The sequence below is a fragment of the Aedes albopictus genome, chromosome 1, assembly GCF_035046485.1.
Source record: "Aedes albopictus strain Foshan chromosome 1, AalbF5, whole genome shotgun sequence".
Classification (NCBI taxonomy): Eukaryota; Metazoa; Arthropoda; class Insecta; order Diptera; family Culicidae; genus Aedes; species Aedes albopictus.
This window is the reverse complement of record NC_085136.1, coordinates 199,583,307-199,606,436: the sequence shown is the minus strand read 5'-3', so window position 1 is coordinate 199,606,436 and position 23,130 is coordinate 199,583,307. Positions and strand designations below refer to the sequence as shown.

General features: G+C 41.4%; 3 protein-coding genes across 4 annotated transcripts in view; 1 reads left to right on the top strand and 2 right to left on the bottom strand.

The window, feature by feature from the left end:
- LOC109423491 (uncharacterized) overlaps positions 1 to 23,130 on the bottom strand; it is a 48,313-nt gene that overhangs the window by 7,656 nt on the left and 17,527 nt on the right. The gene's annotated exons all lie outside the window — the stretch shown is intronic.
- LOC109432141 (ADP-ribosylation factor-like protein 16) lies at positions 6,637 to 7,305 on the top strand. 2 transcript variants are annotated; one of them, XM_019708446.3, is made up of 2 exons: positions 6,637 to 7,026; positions 7,079 to 7,305. In XM_019708446.3, the coding sequence occupies exons 1-2, from the start codon at positions 6,702 to 6,704 to the stop codon at positions 7,303 to 7,305; spliced, it is 552 nt and encodes a 183-aa protein (XP_019563991.1). In that variant the 5' UTR covers positions 6,637 to 6,701. The 2 variants fall into 2 exon arrangements, with proteins under 2 accessions (XP_019563991.1, XP_062702099.1); XM_062846115.1 differs by having other exon boundaries at positions 6,663 to 7,026; positions 7,106 to 7,305.
- On the bottom strand, positions 7,344 to 23,079 carry LOC109423496 (endoplasmic reticulum metallopeptidase 1). The gene is given in 6 exon segments (XM_062846113.1): positions 7,344 to 7,821; positions 7,899 to 8,110; positions 8,184 to 8,593; positions 8,596 to 8,707; positions 21,325 to 22,852; positions 22,901 to 23,079. Coding segments are annotated over 5 exon segments (2,637 nt in total). The 5' UTR covers positions 22,774 to 22,852; positions 22,901 to 23,079; the 3' UTR covers positions 7,344 to 7,367.

The following is a 23,130-nucleotide window of genomic DNA, read 5'->3' as shown; positions in this document are numbered from 1 at the left end:
TCAAATGAACTGAAAAGAGAATTGAGCTAATTTGAATTGAATTCAACCACTAACAATTTCCTTTCAGCGGCTAAGATTCAAATGTCAGATTGCACTCTTCCTAAATATTTATCCACTCTAATGTACATCATATAATATGGATTATTTCATTCAGCTCTGCAACTCAATTATGATTGTGTCCAGCCGAAATCCTTGACTAATGCCAACAGGTGCGGGATCCGAACAAAGTCTGATAGCAAATTGAAAACTAATTTTGATGTTGTGATATGGCTAAAATATAAACAACTCATAAGAAAGTGATCATTTTTCATAAATAATTCCAAAAGTCCCAGTGAAGAAACAGGGGTGTAAGCAGTAATAAATAACAAAATTTCCATATACAAATAAAAAAATGCATAAATAAATCAAAAGTTTCCATAAATAAATGATTTTTGAGCATTCATAAACATCAAATATGCAATGAATAATTCAACTGTTGCAATAAAAAAACAATTTTCTCACCAAAAAACTTCGCATTTTCCATAATTAAATTCGATTTTTCCATAATAAATTAGAAAATTGACAATAAAAAATATCGAAAAAGCAATAAATAATTCAAAAAGTGCAATAAACAAAAAAATAAATAATCAATAATTGTCAAAAAACGAACAATAAACGTATATAAATTTTTGAGCAAAAAATTTATAGAGGATTGAGGAACTGAGGCGGCAGAAGGCCGCCGAAGTTTCCGATATCAGATGCACCGCAACTGCATCGATTCAGTTCTAGGCAAACCATATATCCAAGAATTTGTCCGGTGTAATGCAAACATAGATGTTATCCCTTTTTAAGGTCTGACGAGCGATAGCGAGCTCGGACAGCAAGCAATTGCTCGGTAAATTGCAATCATAGTTATGCAAGCTTTTCAGTCGTTTCAGTCATATAAGTGCGATTCAGCATTTCACTGTCTCATACTTTCCTGCATTTGTTTTTCATGGGTAACTTCGTCATTTTTTATTGCAGTTTTTTTATTGCTTATTCGATGTTTTTTATTGTGAATTTTCAAATTTATTATGGAAAAATCGAAGTTATTTGGTGGAAAAAATGGCTTTTTTATTGCAACAGTTGATTTATTCATTGCATTTTTGACGTTCTTAATTGCTCAAAAATCGATTATTTATGGAAACTTTTGATTTATTTATGCTTTTTCTATTTGTTTATGGAACTTTTGTTATTCATTACTGCTTACACCCCTGTTTCTTCACTGGCACTTTTCGAATTATTTATGGGAAATTTTGTATTTATTATGAAACGTTCAATTGTCTGCCGTTGTGATATTGCAAATTTTGATAACTCAGGTTGTTGTCGTTTTGGTCGTTTTAACGGTTAAAACATCAAAAAGAATGTTCCTGTGACAGAAAATTGAAAACAATTTCTGCTATCGATGATAGCAAATTGATAACTGTTTTTGTTATCAAAACATTAATATTAAACCATAAATACAATATAATTGCACTAATGATATTTCCCTAGAATTACTTTACATATGCAGTTTACAAGAAGATTTAAAACTATTGTATCGCTAAATATTTACATAAATTTAGAATAACAGCAAACCGAAAACAAAATTTGAAATCAAATTAAGTAAAGATAAACTGGATATCAAAATGTGATGTCAATTTGTTGCTGAATACAAATCATGTTTTCGATTCGCTGTAATTTTGTTGTTGTTGGACTTCCCAGACAACACAAAGTCTTATATGATGTTGAATATGATGCTAAAGTGGAGGCCATATGCGTACTTGCCTCCATTTAAGCATCCTATCCAACATCATATGCGATCGTGTGTTGACGGGGTTTGCTCGGGGAACTAGAGGCTGATCGTTTATTCACCACGCGGATATTGAAGTGAAGGAATGGGGCCAGAAGACACAGGGTGGGCGAGGTATCTGTTTTTGAAGCATTAATTTTCCGGCCTTGTAGCTAAAAGTTGGAGCGAGAGATTGCATAGAACAAAGAGAAAGGATTGGAAAGTTTTTGGAAAAGTTTAACGAAGTGGGAGTAAAAGCAAAGTGGACTACAGGGTAATATCAATAATCGAAAAATGTTGAAACCTGTTAGTCATGCCCTTTCTCTGCTATGTGTAGAACCCCGCCGTATTTACGATAAAATACGACTTAGGTACCTATTTACATGTCCCAGTCCTACTCCTGCCGATGCCCGATATAGTAACGGATCGGCCTTCGGTGAGTTGCCGGATTTCGAGACAAAGACACTTATCGGTTCAAATTTCACTCAATGCAGAACCACCATTGTTGGACTCATGTCGAATAACTGTTGGATCTATGTTGGGCTTGGTGCAGGGATGTCATATATACAGATTTATCTGTATTATACAAAATTTTGAGCATCCGTGCAGATTTCGTTTTATATGCAATACAGATTTTTGAGCTACGAGGGCTATTTTATTTTTGTATGGGATACAGATTTTTCACCCAATTTTTTCATGGGATACAGATTTTTCAAAAAATCATCTGGCATCCCTGGCTTGGTGGCCAAAATAAAAGCAGGTCAATGACAGGTTTATGTTGGGTTATACTGGGTTATGTTGGGTTGAACAAAGCTTTAATTCTTGAGGGTTGATATATGACCCCAACGTAGAAACGGCTGTATAAATTCACACATTCAATAAAACAGTATTCTGTCTTCGACAAAGTTGTTGCAAATTAGGGCTTCTATGAGGAAAAAATGGGAATATTTGTATTTGAGACTTAACTGACAACCTATAACATCCTGAACACCATGAAGTCTGGAGAAACGAAATAATTGACATACCAGTTCTAAAAGCTGAATTTGGATATGAGTAACGTTCATATGTATTCAATTAGCCTTTGTCATGAATATCAAAAGGTGTTTATATACTGGAATGTTCTAGATGTTTCAAACTGTCCTGTAGTAAGGTCCTTCAAACCTACAAGAATAACTTTATGTATTTTCGCCATAAATAGTAGTGTAGTATTACATAATCTACTAGGATCCGTAAAGCTCTTGAAATCTACAATGTCATTTATAGACACTATAGGAATATTCCAGGTCAGCCAAACTACCTTGGAGTTAAGAACTTCAGGCCTACACTCGTTTGCATAAAGTTAAATGAACCTATTCTAATAATGAATTCTATCACAGATTATGGCATTTGTTACAACAATATTGAGGTTAAACAACTATTGCATGATGCGGCAGACCGAAAATTATAAGTGGATTCTGTTACATGTAAATTGGTAAATCTTCTTCTTCTATATATCTATATATATAAAAATGCAGTGGCATACGTGGGACCGCGCATAACTTACGAACGGGTGGTCCGATTTGGGTCGTCTAAGTTTTGTTCTGTTAGTTTTCACCCAAGGAAGGTTTATGAGGCCTAAAACATGGAAAAATTGAGAGTTTTTGAAAAGCGGGGTTTCATACATTTTGAACGGGGACTTATGTGCTTGGCTAGGGACTTGAAACGTCAAAAAACGCAGTATGCAAGACAAAGTTTGCCGGGGACAGCTAGTCTAATATAAATAAATTCACAGCTTACAGCTGCTTCGCACCCACAACACCGGAGTTTGCGATCTGCTAGAGAGAATTCGGCCAAAAGCACCTCATTACAACCTCCAACAATTTCTTTAAAAATTTATCAAGAATCCTTCAAAAATTATTTCTGAGATCATGCTTGATCAGGTATGAGTCCTGAATGGCTAAAGGAATTTGTAGAAATGCTTGCAGGAAGTTTTGGATGAATTTTTAAAGGAATCCTCGATGAATTTTCTAGATAAATTCTAAGATGTATTCGGAGAGAATCATTGGCTCCTGAGCAGGAACTAATAACTGACACATAACTGCGGCATACAAAAGTCAGATATCATACCTAAACGAGGTATTAGTCGTTTACCCAGGTATTGAAAAAAACTTATTTTGGTATTTTGTAGGTATTGACATAATAACTCAACGAGTTTGTCGGTTGGGTGTTGAGGACTGCTTGAGGTATTATTCGATTATGGAAAAATCTCTATTTGTATGGAAAAATCGTCGATTATTATTTAGGTATTGCCATACCTGATGTCATTATTTAGATGTTATGCACAGAATACACACCAGTTATTATTTTAGGTATTTTACCTCTTATGCAGGGCTTCTTAATACCTCATTCAGGTTGTAAGTATTCAGTTTTCCAAACCTGAGTTTGGTATTCTTCTGCTATTTTCTGCTGCTCGAGGTTGATTTTGAAGATATCTTTGATAACATTCTTGACGGATTACTACAGTACTATGAAGTTGTAGTAGAAGCATTATAAGTATTATTTTTCAACGAAATCAATGGCATAAACCCCAAAGAATTCCTTTTAAAATCGTTGATGTTGATTTACAAAAGAATTTCTATAGATTTCCGTGGAGAAATTTCTGCTGGAAGCCTTGGGGGAATTTCTTTAAGACTCCCTGAGGGAATTTGTGCAGGAATCGTTTGGGGATGAATGTGTTCACCCTTGTAGGATTATCTGAAGGAAACTTTGAGAAATCCCTCAATGAATCTTTGAAACGTAACTTGAAAATCCTTGAAGAAAAATATTAAGTCGTTACTGGAATTTCTTAAAGGATTCATGAACGAATCGTGAAAGAGTAATTGAAAGAAAACCTAAGGAATCTTTGAACGATTTTATACAGCAATTATTGGAAAAAATTCTGAAGAAACCTTTTAAATGCTTGAACAATGCTTCGTAAGAAATCCCTAAAAGGACGTCAAGAAAAACCATTTGAGACATTGCGAAAGGATTTTTTGCTGAATTTTCTAAAAACAAATATTGAAAGAATTCCTAAAGGATTCCTCTGGGAAATTTGCTCAAGGGGTCGTGTTGGGTAGAAACTCTTTATGGCATTCTTGGGAATACATGTTACTGAAGAAATTCCTTTAGAAACACTTGGAGGAGTTCCCGAAGCAATCGCTGTAACAACTTTCGAAGCAAATCTTGGAGGATTTTGTGAAGAAGTCCTTGAAGTATTTCTAAGAAAGAATTCTTGGAGTTCGTCATTTGGAACAAATGCTTGATGAAATCCTTAAAAAAATCTTAGAAGCTTCGTGAAGAAATCCGGACGAAATTGGTGTTATCGCTAAGTATATATTTAATTAATGGTATCAATAGATGGAAACCTTGGAAGAATGCCTAAAGAATTCATTGAAATTCCAATAAAATTTCTTGGAGAAATTTCAGTTAGAATTCTTGGAAGAATTCTTACATTTTTTTTATTATAATTTTCCGTGCAGCAATTCGTTAGGGAATGTCTTTGAAAATTTATTTGGAAACTCCTTCGGCACTTACTCTGAAAATTTTCTTCGGATTTTTTTGGGAATTCCTGAAGTATTTTTTTTCTGAATTCATCCTTTGACGGTTTTTTAAATATGAATCGTTTCACAAATTTTATGGGTTACTTCTTATATTTTATGGATCGTTTTCATATTTTTATGGGTGATTTTCTTTTTTTTATTGTTTGCTTTTTTTTATGTTTCATTCTATGGATCGTCTCAGGCATTTTAAGGCGCGGATGATGATTTTTTTTAGTTTTTATTGCAACATTTCACGAAAAAAAGAGACCAATTGACAATTTTTCATGGATCCAAAGTACTGGTTTCCTAGTATGCTTCTATGGAATATTGAAAAGTTATTTATGGATCATTTGACAATTATTCATAGATCGTTTTATGAGCTTATCGGCGCAAACATTGGCCTGCCTATCCCGATCAAACTCATCCCGCCTCTCCACCTCCCAGGGACCACGTAGTTTATCGTTACTTAGTTACCAGCCACGTGGTAGTTGTTTACTAACATTCAATAGCACTATATGGTCCACTGCAAGAATTAATGCTGGCCTGCTTACTCTCACTGAAGCACCCCTGAGGCCACCTGTACCCTCCTGAGGCCCCATGAATTGCCTTTGAGACCCCCTGAAACGCCCGTGAGACCCTGGAATCTCCTGAAACCCCTCATGACCCACATAAACACCCCTGAGATCTCCTGATATGGAGATGAACCAGCCTCGGGCTGAAAATCTCCCTAATAAAGCTAATAATAATAATCTCCTGATACTTGGGACCCTGCAGCTTCCCTTTGCTTTCCCCTATCAACACCGCCGTTTCCATAGTTTTTTATGCATAAATTGAACATGCAGAAAAAGAGTTTTCAGTATATGGTCAAAGAGATAAGCATTGTGGAGGAAAATTCAGGGACATTTTATGTTATTGTTGGAAAGACCTCTTGTGAAATTTCGTAAGTCGATTTTGAAAAAGCCTCAACCTCAATGAAATTATCTGTGAGAAGCTTTAGAGAAATTCTGTCTGAATTTTTTAAAGCATTTCCTGCGTCTTATTTTGAAAATATGCTGCAATCTCTGATAAATTTTTAGATGGATTTTTCTCAATATAATTTGTCAGTAAAGAGTAGACCAATTACACAGTTACAGAATCCCCCAACGAATGTTGATGGAACGCAATCAATGACACAGATTGGTATATCAGCCAATTTACTGTTACTTAGTTACCAGCCACGTGGTAGTTGTTTGCCAACATTCTATAGCACTATCCTGTCCTGTCTCATCTTACGTATAATCCATTGCATAGTTAGAAATTATCGATCAAACAATCTGCCCCAACATTCCATTCGTGTTCGAATCATTTTCATCACAATGTCTTACCTTTGCTTGGGTCCTATAAGTGCGGGAAAAACGCTTCTACTAACGTGTCTGCAAAATCCGGACTCGGTCAACTTTACGTCCCATTCGGTGCCCAGTGTGGGCACCAATTTATTCACCATCAAAATTCCTCCCGTGGTTATCGATGAGAAGGACATCAATGTAAAGCCTCCACCGCCACCACGCAAACGAGACCTCGTGCAGGTTCGAGAAGTCGGTGGCTGTTTGGCACCAATTTGGCGAGATTACTTGAATAGACCCGTGGATAAGGTTATCTACGTAGTGGACACATCGAATCTGTGCCAAATCTCGGCTGCTGGTAGGTTCCAAATTGGTTTTCTATGCTTGCAATAAATGAGTTGCTTCCGTAGGTGTTTTGCTATATTCCATGCTTGCAGAGCCAAGGTTACAGAAAGCGAAATTTCTTTTGGTGCTTTCGAAGATGGATCTCGCTTATCGACAAATGAGGAACGAAGCTCTACTGATGCTCCAAATGGAAAAGTTTAGAAAACAGATTGCCCAAGATATCACCATTGTGCAGTTTAGTGCCATTAATAAGGAAGGAATCGATGAGATCTACGAATGGTTAGCCACCTAAACATTCGGAGGGAATTTCTTTCACAAAATGAGCAAATATTTAAATAAACGCATCTTCATTATTTAAAATACGTGAATGTTCATAACTGCAACCGATGGGACAACGTGTGCCCACGAGGGAAACTTATTCAACAGATCCGTGAATTCCTTCGTGTGCATGCGGTGCGCCTCCCAATGCGTAGTTACGACTGCAATATCAACCAACAACCCTTTGTGGTTTTTGTCTTCGTGTTCAAAATCTAGAGTCACTTCCCATGGCTCACCGGGTAGACCGTGGGTTACAAGCACGAAATGCGCTTGTTGATTGTTGAACTCTGTTGCAGGGGTCAATTTTTCAAGTAGGTTCCAACCCACTAGCTTCACACCTGGCTTAGCCCCAATGATTATCGACGACTGAATACTTCCTTCTAGAACGAACGTCAACCGCCGGACGTGCTCGCCGATTTGTTCCTGTTTGGTCTTTCTTATTGTCACTACCTTATCCGCGACGGGTGCGGGTCCAGGTAACCAATAATTGCTAGAAATATTAACAATAAAACAGATGTTAATTGTGTTAATTACTATTTAACACATAAGTAATAAATGCCTACTTACTCGAATCGTCTCTGATGAAACAGAGAGTAAAATGGAATGCCGCAGAAAATTTCCTTTTCACACGTGTCCAGAGCTAGCACTGGTGTAACTTTCTCTGGATTAGCAATGCCCCGAATCATTCGGACCGAGTTACGATCCATTTCTCGGAATAAGAATCCGGAATCGTTTCCCCTAGAATTGCCCAGGTCATCGTAGTACGAACGCATTACGTGCTGGAATTATAATTAAATAATAAGGTTAGGAATAGTTCAACTGTGCAACGATTTGCGTGCACCAAAAACGTACCGTAACGTAATGGCGCTGAACAGTAGGAGCGTGTGCGCTGTCATCTCGGTACGGAAATCCAACCTGGGTGAAGCACGCCAGCAGTACAGCAAGTAAGATGAACACAGTCAATTTTGCGGTCAACTCCGAGGCTCGTTTTAGCAGTCCCACCAAAGGCATCATGTAGCTAGTAGCCAACAGTGTCATCAGAGCAGCAATTGAACCAACCGTGTACTCCGGGTTCTTGTGTCCTCCACTGCGACCGGATATTGGAATGAACAGTTTCATGAACATGTGGTAGTACTGCGTTGCCCAAAGCATTGTCAGCAGTTGGAAAGCTAAATGTACCAAGAGCCATTTTCTGGTTGTATTCTGCCAACTCAAAGCAGTCGTTACGGCTGATGACATTAGTGAGAATAGGAGAATAATCAAAAAACGTAAGTCGTTCGAATGCCAAAGAATGTTAACGGAACTACCAGGAACGCCCAGAAAAAGCTAACGCCAATCATACGGGATTGCACCATTTGCGACAAGTTCAGCACAGACTGCGGAAAAAAAGAACAAATAATTTGGTTATTTTGTACAAACTATAAAGATAAATAATGTTACTCAAACAACGATATTTCTGATTGAAATAGGAAAGATATAAAGTTACAATTCTTTACATGATGTGAAACTATATCATTGGCAGAGTTCATGGAAAAATAAGCAGAAGTAAAACATCCATATGCAATTGCTGGCATCTTTCTGGTAAGAATTTTGGGGGAGACTCTGAAGGGTTCAAGAATTTTATGAACCTTTTTGCACTAGTAATGGAAAAGGTAAAAAAAAAATCTAAATCTTAAAAAAACATCTCATTACAACTCGAAAAAAAAATCTAAAATGTTTTCGAGAAAAGAATTTTATATATGTTTGGGTGGCTTTCAGTCTGGCGTGAGTCACGACCATCCTAAGGGAATATGAAATCAGTTTGACTTCAATAGTCGTACCGTCGGAAATAATAAAGAAGCACTTTTCGTGATTCAACGAATTTTTGAATCGATGTTGAAGCCCCACAAAATCGACCGAATAGATTTTTCACATTCGATTAAAAAAAAAACTAAATTTAAAAAAATCCAGAATGCGCTGTCCTTACGTTATATTATTTTCAATGTTCAATGTGCAATCTCAATTGAATTTATTTAGACAAATACAACATAGCTGCACGAGTCCGCCCATCTGCATGATCTGTACCGGGAAAACCTCGAAAAACAGACATGCGATGGGTGGTCCAGGGTGCCCGGCCTTTAAGAAAGCCGCAGTGAGCAACAAATCACAGTGCAGGTAACGCAGCTGAACCTGAACCACTGTGATGCGGCTCAGCAACTGCTTTGTCAGGCGGTTTCTGAGTGGGAGACGGATATCGCCATCATTTCGGACCCATACCGAGTACCCGCCGGCAACGGCAACTGGGCCTCGGATGGGACCAGGAAAATGGCGGCGATATGGACGACGGGTAAATACCCCGTGCAGGAGTTGGTGTCTACTACCTATGAGGGCTTCGTGGTCGCCAAAGTAAACGGGGTCTTCTTCTGTAGCTGTTATGCGCCTCCGCGGTGGCCGATCGAGCGGTTCACGCAAATGCTGGACCGCTTAACGACCGTGCTAACAGGGCGAAGGCCGGTGGTAATAGCGGGTGACTTTAATGCCTGGGCTGTGGAATGGGGAAGCCGTTTCACGAACCAGCGGGGTCAGATCCTGCTAGAAACACTGGCCATCTTAGATGTCGACTTGGCTAACGTCGGTACCAAGAGTACCTATAGTCGAAACGGAGCGGAGTCAATTATTGACGTGACCTTTTGTAGTCCTGGCCTAACAAGTAGTTCGAACTGGAGAGTAGATGATGGCTACACTCACAGCGACCACCTGGCGGTTCGCTACAGTATCGACTACAACAACAGCAGACAGCGGATAGAAGAAGAGGCGGCTAGGCCAAGGCCAAGCCCTCGTAGGTGGAAGACATCATACTTCGACGAAGAGGTATTTAGGGAAGCGCTCCGCCGTGAGCGAAACTTACTCGGTTTAGACGGCGACGAGCTGGTAGCGGTGCTCTCACGTGCGTGTGATGCGACCATGCCTAGGAGAGTCCACCCTAGAAATGGGAGGCCACCGGCTTACTGGTGGACCGACGCGATTGCGGACCTGCGCCGCGCCTGCCTACGGGCTAGGCGGCGGATGCAGCGAGCACGATCAGAGGAAGAGCGAAACGAACGGCGGGTGGTGTTCGCCGCTGCAAAAGCCGCGCTCAAGACCGAGATAAGAGCAAGCAAAAAGGCCTGCTTTGAGGGTCTCTGTCAGAGTGCCAATACGAACCCGTGGGGTGATGCCTACAGGATCGTTATGGCCAAGACGAGAGGTGTGATGGCTCCTACAGAGCAATCTCCAGAGATGTTGGAGGGGATCATTGGAGGACTTTTTCCGCGTCATGATCCTAGTCCTTGGCCTCCTTTCGTAGGACAGCCGGGGACTGGGGCTGGCGATGAGGAAAGGGTCACCGATGTGGAACTTGCGGGGATAGCTAAGTCCCTTAGCGTAGGTAAGGCCCCAGGTCCGGACGGAGTTCCGAACCTGGCCTTAAAAGTAGCTATTGCAGAAGCTCCCGAGATGTTCAGGTCTGCTATGCAGAAATGCCTGGACGAGGGAGTTTTCCCAGAAGCTTGGAAGAGGCAGAGCCTGGTACTATTGCCAAAGGCGGGGAAACCACCCGGAGACCCGTCGGCATATAGACCAATATGCTTGATTGACACGGCGGGGAAGGTGCTCGAAAAGATCATCCTCAATAGAATGTTGAAGTTCACTGAGGGCGTAAATGGTCTCTCGAGCAACCAGTATGGCTTCCGGAAGGGGAGGTCCACCGTAGACGCTATCTTGTCGGTTACAAAAACCGCCGAGAAAGCACTCGAGCCTAAGAGGAGGGGAATTCGCTTCTGCGGGGTAGTGACTCTGGATGTAAGGAATGCATTTAATAGCGCCAGTTGGGCTGCTATTGCCGATGCGCTCTTGCGTCTGGGGATACCGGAGTACTTGTACAAGATTCTCGGAAGCTACTTCCAGAATCGCGTACTAGTATACGACACGGAGGTGGGTCGGAAGTGCTTTCACATAACCTCAGGAGTCCCGCAAGGTTCCATCCTGGGTCCGGTGTTATGGAATGTCATGTACGACGAGGTGTTGAGGTTAGAGTACCCAGTGGGAGTGGTGATTGTCGGATTTGCCGACGATATTACGCTCGAAGTCTACGGTGAAACGATCGAGGAGGTGAAGTTGACTACCGACCACTCGATCAAGGTTGTGGAGGCGTGGATGCGGTCCAGAAAACTGGAGCTGGCTCACCACAAGACAGAGGTGACGGTTGTTAACAACATGCAGTCGGCGCAGCAGACGGAGATCAGTGTAGGAGAATGCACTATCCTGTCGAAGCGCTCTGTCAAGCACTTGGGCGTGATGATCGACGATAAGCTTACCTTCGGTTGCCACGTCGATTATGCCTGTAAAAGAGCCTCCACAGCTATTGCGGCACTGTCCCGGATGATGTCCAATAGCTCAGCGGTGTACGCCAGTAAGCGCAAGCTTCTGGCTAGTGTTGCTACGTCCATACTTAGGTATGGCGGCCCGGCGTGGGGTACCGCGCTAAGTACTGAATGCTACCGACGGAAGCTGGAAAGTACTTACAGGCTTATGTGTCTGAGGGTTGCAAGCGCGTACCGTACCGTGTCACACGACGCTCTCTGTGTCATTACTGGTATGGTGCCTATCAGCATTCTTATCAGTGAGGACATGGAGTGCTTCGAAATGCGCGGCACAAGAGGCATACGCAAAACTGTCAGGATGGCCTCTATGGTCAAATGGCAGCGCGCGTGGGACAGTTCCACCAAAGGAAGGTGGACCCATAGGTTGATACCGAGGGTAGATAGTTGGATTAATAGGCGCCATGGGGAAGTTTCATTCCACCTGACACAGGTCCTTACAGGTCATGGTTGCTTCCGACAGTATCTACACCGTTTCGGGCATGCGGATTCTCCCGAATGCCCAGTGTGCAATGGTTTAGAGGAAACGGCGGAACACGTGTTGTTCGTGTGCCCGCGTTTTCGCACAATGCGTGACCGCATGCTTGCCACATGCGGGGAGGACACAACTCCGGACAACTTGGTCCAGAGAATGTGTAGGGATGAGATTAGCTGGAATGCCGTTTCAACGGCAATCACCCATATCGTCTGGGAGCTACTGAGGAGGTGGCGCGTGGACTCGGAGAATGGCTAGTCCAGATGCAGTACAAGAGGTGGTCCAGGGGTTCGGAGTCGGCTTCGTAGGTCATACCGGTGCCCTGCGGTCGAGATCGACCCTTACAGCGATTAAGTGGCCGCGGAGAGGAAGTCCCGGTAGCGGTGCTGTCGTGGCGTCGGTCTACTGGGTTGGATCTGAGCCCGCGGTTGGAAAGGGGTCCCCGGCAAGGGTCGGGGTAGGTGAGATCCTGCTGTCTGCAACCTACGGGTGCATCTGATAGGGCCTGAAGGGTAGTGATACCCTTCCTTTGCGGGCAGGTCAGATCGGGTTGCACGTGGGCATCAGTTCTTGATGTCCGCTCAGCAGTAGGGCGCGGGCGGGATTGACCCTGCCCGCCTTCCGAGGACAAAGGGAGTGGCGAGGACCACTCGGGAAACTGGCTAAGCGCCAGCAGGCTATCGTGATGGACTCTCCAGAGCGAGTCATCGATGTTCGTTGCTGCTAGGCTACGGCAGCTAACCTTGAGGGTGCGATATGCACTAGCCCCTCTCTGAAGCAATACCTTCTTGGTGGTTCCGGAGAGACGTAGGGTTTGGCGACCATAGGAATGTGTTTTAGTGGGTCGAGGAGAGAGTAGTCCTGGCTTCTACCGGCATTGTAGAAGACGGCCTCATCCCCACACTACCCTAACCTTCCTGTTAGGGTGTCTGATGAGCAGATTTATCCCCCTATGGTTTAGAAGGAAAAAAAAAAGACAAATACAACATCCCATGAACTTGTATTCCATGTTGCAAACGGGTAATTTTATAGTTTTGAAACATTTTATAATATCGAATAGATGTGAAAACATCGATTCAAAGCATTCGTTTCAATCGGTGAATCAATTCTGTTGGTACGATTCGAATTGATTCACAAAAATCGATGTCTTAGCCAATTTTGCCCAATACTACCTAAATTCCATACAACTTTCTTTAGACCTTGAAACTTGTTTCGTTCCTGAGTCATGACAAATGTTGTGAAAAATAGCACGAGTAAAAATAAACATTTATTGATGGTCACACTATTTACAAAAAAGGTAGAGGAAAAAGGGGCAAAACAACCCTGGCTAAGCATATGTGGTCATAAACCTCAAATGATGTTTATTTGAAGGTCATATTCTGCCTTGGAGAGCAGCTTACTTCCTTGCCTAAGACACTTCAAATTTTGGCCCGCGAGAAACCAAAATGACCCATTCAAATAAACTAATTCAAAAAAGAATTGCCTTTTGGGTGACGGAAAATTGTAGGAATACCTGGAGGCTCTATTGAACTCTTCCTAGCAGGAAATGTACGTCCGCAGTTATCCTAATAAAAGCCCCATCGAGCGATGGGCACGCGAGAGCAGCATCTTGCAGCTGCAGCTGCTGTTAGTGTTCTATCGTTGACTCGATCCACGACTCTGGCGAGGTGCAAAGAGGTAGGTATGTGAAAAACGGCATCATTATAGTATCGGCGTATAGAAATGGGCCGGCTGTTGAACAATAGATGCCTTATGCAGATGGGCATCTACCATCTGTGCACAACACTACGATTCTAACTTTAGCTAGGTTTCCTGTTCTCAAGGAGAGCGCTCAATTAAATTGAGAAATGTGACATTTCTTCCCATATAGATCAGTTGTCAAAATTACTTGCGAAAAAAGAAGGAATTTTACTTGAGCGCTCTACTTGGGATTTAGAAACTTAGCTTTATGAAGAACAGACAAAAAATACGTCTGCCGCAATTGGCTTCTTTAGCGGTGTTGAGATAATTCCATATTCAGAATCTCCATGCAAAACTGAGCCGAAATCCAAATTTTCATGAATTTTGGTGCCCGGGAACCTATTTAAAAATCAGTTTGAAGTTTGTATGGGAGCGATTTGTCGAATCACCCCTCGTCGCATTTTGTACTGGGCGGAGCTGTCAAGCAGTTGGCCAGCTGTCAAAAGGTGATTTTGAAAAATCTCTTCGAAATCGATTTTAGATACCAAAATGAAGTTCTAAAAATCTGAAAAAAATCATGGAGGTTCAGAAAAAGGTACTCCTTCGTATAAAATCAAAAAATCAATACATTTTTCTTAATTTAAAAACCCAATTGTCCAAGAGTGTAGAATTATCAAACATCAAAATACATTACATTACATATTTTGATGTTTGATAATTCTACACTCTTGGACAATTGCGGCAGACGTATTTTTTTGTCTGTTCTTCATAAAGCTAAGTTTCTAGATCCCAAGTAGAGCGCTCAAGTAAAATTCCTTCTTTTTCCGCAAGTAATTTTGATAACTGATCTATATGGTAAGAAATATCACATTTCTCGCCATATAGATCAGTTGTCAAAATTACTTGAGAAAAAAGGAGAAATTTAATTGAGCGCTCTCCTTGAGAACAGGAAACCTAGCTAAAGTTAGAATCCTTATTTCGTAGTGTTGTGCACAGATGGTAGATGCCCATCTGCATAAGGCATCTATTGTTCAACAGTCGGCTCATTTCTATACGCCGATAGTATAGTATAGTATAGTTAAATCTATGGTATAATGATGCCATTTTTTACATACATCTTTGCACCTCGCCAGAGTCGTGGATCGAGTCAACGATAGAACACTAACAGCAGCTGCAGCTGCAAGATGCTGCTCTCGCGTGCCCATCGCTCGATGGGGCTTTTATTAGGATAAAAACTATTGTCCACGATCATTAAGTGGAACTCTTGGAACAATGGAGATTATTTTCTATTTGTATTTTGCAGATTTCTAAAGAGGGGCTGCAAAACGGTGAGTCGATAAGGAGAGCGTCCAACATAGCTCTGGTCCTCACAAGTTCCTACCTCATGCTTCCACGGGTCAAGCAATGGCAAAGACCACCAGCTAAGAGTTGTGTGCTTAGCTGGTAGCACAGACAAACAGACGTAACTCTTAGAGGAAATTCATTAAAAACTTTTGCCCGGTGTCATTTTCATGAGCACATAGCCGCCTGTTGGGAGAACCGCGCGCGACACTGTCGGCCATGATGGATTTCGATTTGACGTTTTGCTGACACGCACACTATTACACAAGTTGCCTGTAATTTTCGTTTGCATTATTCAGCAACATGTACACTGGCAAACGTCAAAGCGATCGCGCAAATCAAATGAAATTTGAATTGATCGTTAAATGCATATGCCAAGCCGTTTTGAAGAGTGTTACGTCTGTTTGTCTGTGCTGGTAGTGCAGCCTGGGCACTGTTGTCCTTCTGACTTCAGCTAGATTGAGGAGGTACGATTCGAGCGTTTGTTCACCAAGGAGGTGCGGCTCAAACAGCGTCTGTTCTGGCATCCAGCGGCTGGGTAAGAAACGCTGCACCACGCCCAGCAAGATCCAAGGTGGTAGCCCCATCAGCGTGGCCGTCCTAGTGTTGGTTGGGACGTTAAACAGAACTGGCACGATGGCCCTCCGGCGAGACAGGAGTGTTGGCGTAGGCCCAATAAGCCACCACCCGTAAAAATCCCCATTGCGAATAACATATGAGAAAATACGACTCGATACGATCGGCAAAGACCCACGCGACGAAATAAAGACTACGATTGGAAACTTGGAACATGGAATTGCAAGTCAGTAGGTTTCGCAGGATGTGACAGGATCAGTGAATCAAAATTCAACCATCGTGCAACAATAATGACAATGTCGCAACCTGTATTTGTTGCGACAAACAAACCCATGCGACATAAGTTTGTCCCAACTTGAAAATAATGGGATTAACATCGTACACTACGAGTTTAGAGATTTTTAAGCCTTGCATTGCGATTTTCGAACGGTAGCATCGAGTCGGTAAACACTGCAACTCTGGTAAAGCTCTATCATCAAACAGTTTCGACTTTGGGTTAGCAATAATTGATTATTCACGAGTTGAAAAGTACGCAACAAATTCAGCTTCCGTTTTGTCTGCAACAAAAAATTTCGAGATCATGTCATTATCTTCTACCAGTAGGGATAAAGAGTAATCGTCGCACCTTCTTTGTTGCTTGTTTTGTGCCTCTTTTGTCTGACAATTCTCTTCACTGGACAGGATAATCTACGATGAACTACATCCCCGCAACTTCGACATCGTGGCGTTGCAGGAACTTTGTTGGACTGGACAGAAAGTGTGGAAAAGCGGGCATCGATCGGCTACCTTTTACCAAAGCTGTGGCACCACCAATGAACTGGGAACAGGATTTATAGTGTTGGGCAAGATGCAACAACGTGTGATCGGGTGGCAACCGATCAACGCAAGGATGTGCATGTTGAGAGTTTAGGGCCTTCAACTACAGCATCATTAACGTCCACTGCCCACACGAAGGGAGACCTGTTGACGAGAAAGAAGCGCTCTACGCGCAGTTAGAGCAAACATACGATGGTTGCTCGCCGCGTGACGTGAAAATCGTTGTCGGTGACATGAACGCGCAGGTAGGAAGGGAGGAAATGTACAGACCGGTAATCGGGCGAAACAGCCTGCACGCCGCATCGAATGATAACGGCCAGCGATGCGTAAACTTTTCAGCCTCCCGTGGTATGGTAGTCCGAAGCACCTTCTTCCCCCGCAAAGATATCCACAAACCCACCTAGAGATCACCCGACCAACAGACAGAAAATCAAATCGACCACGTTCTAATCGACGGTAAATTCTTCTCGGATATAACCAATGTCCGCACATACCGCAGTGCGAATATAGATTCGGATCACTACTTAGTCGCTGTATGCATGCGCTCAAAACTTTCGACAGTTATCACCAGGGGACCCGCATGCGGCGAGGTAGGCCTACTGCATATCTTTTGCAAGTGTGTTAGTGTGACTGGCAAAGCGACCAGAAGCCTAGTCGAATCCTGCTTGGAAATCGGTTTGTTTTGTCGATGGGGGTGGCCCGCGAAATCGCATTGTGTTGTTTGGGAAGGCCCGCTCGATGCATGTTAGGTAGGCGTAGTTTGTTCGAGTTTGACGTGCCTGCACCCTCCCTGGTTATCACCACCCGTCGAACAGCTGCGTAACGTGGAAGTGGCTCAAGACTACGCGCAGCAGTTAGCAGTGGCCCTACCAACGGAAGAGCAGCTTGGCGCAGCTACACTTGAAGATGGCTGGAGGGACATCCGATCCGCCATAGGTAGTACCTCGGTTACAGCACTAGGCTTCGCGACTCCGAATCACAGAAACGACTGGTACGACGGCGAATGTGAACAGTTGAAAAACGAGAAGAATGCAGCATGGCTTACCTCCGACTTACCTGATTTGCCACAGGGATGTCAAAAATCGTTATTTGCAGATGACACAGGTATCTCAGCCAAGGGGCGAAGTTTGCGTGTCATTTGTAGTAGATTGCAAAAAAGTTTAGATATTTTTTCTTCTTATTTGCAAAAATGGAAGATTTCTCCAAATGCTTCCAAAACTCAACTTATAACATTCCCACATAAGCCAAGAGCTCTTTATTTGAAACCCTCAAGTAGACATGTTGTCACTATGAGGGGAACTGTATAATTAGTTTAAGTTAGGTTCCCAACTAACAATCACTCATTTAACAGGCACCATTATAACGAATTAATTCAGCATAATGTTGAATAACATTTGAATTATTTTCACGTACAACCTATGTTCGGGTTTTGTTCACACAAATTTGGAGGAGTTATAAAGCATCATGTTGTGCACCAACTTAATTTTTTGTTGTTCAAAGCGTTTTACAAATGACAAGAAAGTTGTTATTAAGCTTTGACAAAAATGACTGAAAATAAATAAAATGCAAAAATGTTGAACTCTCACGAGAGTAATTATTTGCTCTCATGTTGAGAACACCTATTATGAAATAAGAATTACATATAAAATTACCTAAATCTGGATTAGAGCTCGAGACTTGTAGATTACCAGCCGCATGCCTTCCTATCTGCGCCATCCTAGAGATGGTGAGATGCAGCACCCAAACCTGAACTTGTGTTCAGCAGTGGTGAATTAACACAGCACGTGATAATCAATTGAACAACGCCTTATACTCAACAGCTGTTCAACCCAAAACACGTGTTTTCCATTCTGATTTCGCTGTCAGCCCAACTAACTGAAAATGGTCGATTTTTGCGTGACATAATTTGTGTATCACCCCATATGCTTTTTCGCCAAGGAAAGCACCCCATTAAACCCTATCCCATTTCCAACTCCAGATATCTATGAAGTGGGCCAAGTTCTTGGAAATATTCTGAGTAGATATCTAATTAACATTTCCTCTCCATCCCCGCTGATCGTAAGGACCTGGCCTGGTTAAATAAAAGGTTTGTGAAGTCCCAGACAACTTTTCTGGCGCATGAAACGTCTCTATCGACAGCCACCCCAGGATGTGTACGGTCGGCTATGCTATGCTATGCTAAGCCATGATTATCTGATTATTAAAATATTTCCTTAAATTGCGAGTGAAATAATTCAACATTTCCTTGGTAATCGCGACGTTTAATCAGGATAATCATCAATCAGCGGTATACGCTGTTAAGTGAAACCTCCTATTGAGTATATTGTATTATTACGTTCTTTTCTTATCAGAAATACCGCGAAACTGTAACTGGGTCAACGTTGTATGAGAAAATTAAAGTATGATCACACCAACCTGGAGCAAAGCTTTTTCGATCGAGATTAGGGCTGGAAACAACTGAGCAAAATTAAGGTGCGATTGGTTGCGTTCCCGTATTCCGCTATGCGATTGAAATTTGTATGGGATTTAGTACGGGAAAACTTACTTTTTCTAGAGAAGTGCAAAATTTCGTATCAATTGGTTTAGAATTGACTGAGTTATAGCGAAAATGTGCCTAAAATACCAGCCACTGCCCAAGTGGCTCTGTACCCTATATGGAGTTTAAACTTGTCTTGAGTTATGTAACCCATGATGATTAAATATAGCCTTGGATAACCTGAAAAGCATTGTAACACCGAAAAACGATCCGACATTTGCGTCAAGAGTTATAACATACAGGTTGCTGGTGATGAACATGTACATAAAGGGATAACATCAATAATAAAATCTCAATTTTTGGTTACCAATCGTGATTTTTTTTCACACGCGTCGGATCACTTTGCGGTCTTGACTTAAGGCGAAACTGGTTCCATTTCCTCACTTTTTGGTTTTTGATTTTTTATTAAATTACGAAGCAATATTTCCAAAATCGGTTTTCGTGCACATGTTGAGTATGGATCAAGGTATCTTCTGATTTTTTTTTTGTGGTGGGCAGTGAAGAGAATTGTCAGACAAAAGAGGCACAAAACAAGCAACAAAGAAGGTGCGACGATTACTCTTTATCCCTACTGGTAACAGATAATGACATGATCTCGAATTTTTCTGTTGCAGACAAAACGGAAGCTGAATTTGTTGCGTACTTTTCAACTCGTGAATAATCAATTATTGCTAACCCATAGTCGAAACTGTTTGATGATAGAGCTTCACCTGAGTTGCACTGTTTACCGACTCGAAGTTACCGTTCGAAAATCTCAATGCAAGGCTTAAAAATCTCTGAACTCGTGGTGTACGATCTTAATCCCATTATTTTCAAGTTGGGACAAACTTATGTCGCATGGGTTTGTTTGTCGCAACAAATACAGGTTGCGACATTGTCATTATTGTTGCGCGATGGTTGAATTTTGATTCACTGGTGGTGGGAAATGTTTTTCGTTTTTGCAGAAACCATTTTTGAATAAAATTTCACAAAAAAAAGGTTTCTGCAAAAATAGAAAACATTTTCCACCTCAAAAAAAAATCAGAAGATACCTTGATCCATACTCTACATGTGCACGAAAACCGATTTTGAAAATATTGCTTCTTTATTTAATAAAAAATCAAAAACCAAAATATTGAGAAAATGCTTCCAGTTTCACCTTAAGGCGAAACTGGTTCCATTTCCTCACTTTTTGGTTTTTGATTTTTTATAAAATAACGATGCAATATTTTTAAAATCGGTTTTTGTGCACATGTAGAGTATGGATCAAGGTATCTCCTGATTTTTCGTGACGGAAAATGTTTTTCGTTTTTGCAGAAACCTTTTTTTTTAGTTTTTATTATTGTGTATTTTAACTTAAATGCTAATTCTACACTACCTTTGCAGAAAACCATTTTTGAATATAATTTTACAAAAAATGGTTTCTGTAAAAATGGAAACTTTTTCCACTACAAAAAAAATCAAAAGATACCTTGATCCATGTGCACGAAAACCGATTTTGAAAATATTGCTTCGATATTTAATAAAAAATCAAAAACCAAAAAAATTAGGAAATGCTTCCAGTTTTGCCTTAAATCACAAACTTATTTAAATTTAAATGGGTTTGTGCTTAAACGTCATTGTTGGCGCGAGTTTTCTCCGGATCGAAAAACATATTGAAAGCAACTTTTTACGGTAGCTTCAATGCTATATTAAATACAATAAATTTCAATAGCTTTACAACGTGTTTCAACTTTAAATTACTTACATGATAGTTTGTTAATCACTACCGAACTCTCTCACTCGACGCACAACTTATTCTACTACTACTACTACTAAATCTTATTACAATTCCAGTACACTTAATTCCTATTAGATAATATAGTTGCCAGTTTCACCAAAATACATCGGAAGCCGTCGAAACAGGTTAAACAATAGTCATATAGTTTTAGAAAAACAATATTAAACTTATGAGAAATATGCAAAAAAAACGTTTTTCCAAAATAAATCCCATGAAAATTTCAATCGCAATGCGGAAGGGGACGCAAGCAATGGCACCCAAATTTTGCACAGTTTTTTTTAGACGCTTCAAAAGTCAGAAAAATCTTTGTTCTGGATTGATGCGATTAAATTTTAAATTTCCCATGCAACGTTGACCCACCCTAATGAGTATATGTATAAAACTGATCTTCTAATCCCAACTCGACCACTTACCTTTTTATCGAAGAATAACCGATTTATAGCCATCTGCGAGAAACAATGACACAGCAAAGCCGGGCAACAGTACAGCCCCAGCACTAAGAACGGCGTTGAGTACCACGATAAGGCTCGTCCCATAGCATCTAACTGTCGACCAATGATAAGGCACGTTAAAATGCTTCCGATAGTGCCAACTACAGTAGCTACAAATCCGTAAATGATTTCCTTTATTATGGATCCTTCTCCTAGCGCCCTCACAGATCGCCTGAGTCCATAGTATGGCATGATGATAGCCAGAATCGCAACCAGAGTATTGATTGTTATGGCAGTATCAGCCGAGTAGCATACAAATAATAGACCCATAAAATCGTAGAAAATGCTATAGCCGACCTTATTCTGCCCCAATGCTGCCTGCTCTAGCTCGTCGCTGTTTGCCATTTCTCTGGTCAGGGACAAGATGTTATCGCCCGTACGCTGCAGAACTGGGAGGGATAAATAGTCCATATTGTCATACTTTGTATGATATCGGTATCCATCAATCATATGGGCGAAATCCATCCCAGGAATGTTTCCAAAATCACGAAATATTCTAAAATCTGTATCGGATGGGATTTGACCCGACTGGAAAATCTCCTCCCCAGCCGTTTGGGCAAATGGATGCCTTATAGAACGGGCGTACACATCGATCATCCACGGATGTTGGGGACCACTTTGAAAAAGGACTTCCTTTCCACCGGATCCAGCCGATTCCAAGTTCAAGAATGCCGTGACCTGCTTAGCCCACTTGTGTTGCGTAATAAATCCATGTGCTGCCTGCAATGGCGTTTCCTCGGCACCGTTGAATAAAAAGATGATGGAATGTCGATTGCGTTTCGGTTCTCTCGACAGCACTCTCATAATTTCAAGCATCACACAACAACTTGCCCCATCATCGCTGGCTCCTGGACTACTTGGCACCGTATCAAAATGACAATTCAGCAGTAAGGCAGGGCTTGTGGAGTTATCATTTTCGCCCGCCAACTTCACGACCAGGTTTTGAACATTCCTATAAAGACTTGTAAGCTTGTCGATAGGATAGCCTCCAGTAACAACCTGATGCTCGGTAACCAAAAGTTGATCTCTGTATTTGCTAGCCTGTATCAGTTCAATCTCACGTTTAAGATAGCTTACTGTTAGATTCTCGTTTGCATCACTTCCGGTTGGTTTTGGGCCAATATCATTCAGCACTTTCAAATTATCCCACGCTCGTTCAGCAATAAAAGTGCCAGGATAGCTCTCTAAATCAGCTCGTGTCAATGCGTTGGGCAGATTAGTGAACAGGTAACTCGATACAGTACCACAAAGCAGAATTAGAAATACTCCCAACATGCCAAACTGGGAATCGATTTGATGTAGATTATGATCGCCATCCTGGGTTTCAGATTGCAACAAAGGCTGCTTGCTTCCTTTTTTCTGGCCAGCCATTGCGCCCGGCGTATCTCGTTACAACTCGCGACTATAACTGAGCAGTTGAATGCTACGTACCAATTCTGAAATTGATTACCTATCTTTTTGATAGTCGATTGAATGGATAATATTGTCAAGATAATACCTAATTGATATAGCCACTTCAGATATGTACTGCATGTGGTCTTTCCTGATACAATTATTAAAAATTAAAAGGTAACGATAACTAAGAATACAACTGTTACATAGTAGGATCAATAAAATCAAAGCGTCTCGAAAGACGACCTGCTATTTGGTTCTGCTGACTGAACTGATAGACAACACTCATATGTGTTTCAGGTACAGGCAGGCATGGCAACATAATCAACACGACGG

Bases quoted from the DNA above. Each gene is read 5' to 3' on its own strand.
- LOC109432141 (XM_019708446.3), top strand. From the start codon at position 6,702: ATGTCTTACCTTTGCTTGGGTCCTATAAGTGCGGGAAAAACGCTTCTA. The intron at 7,027-7,078 runs GTAGGTTCCAAA...TTGCTTCCGTAG, and splicing joins GTGCCAAATCTCGGCTGCTG to GTGTTTTGCTATATTCCATG.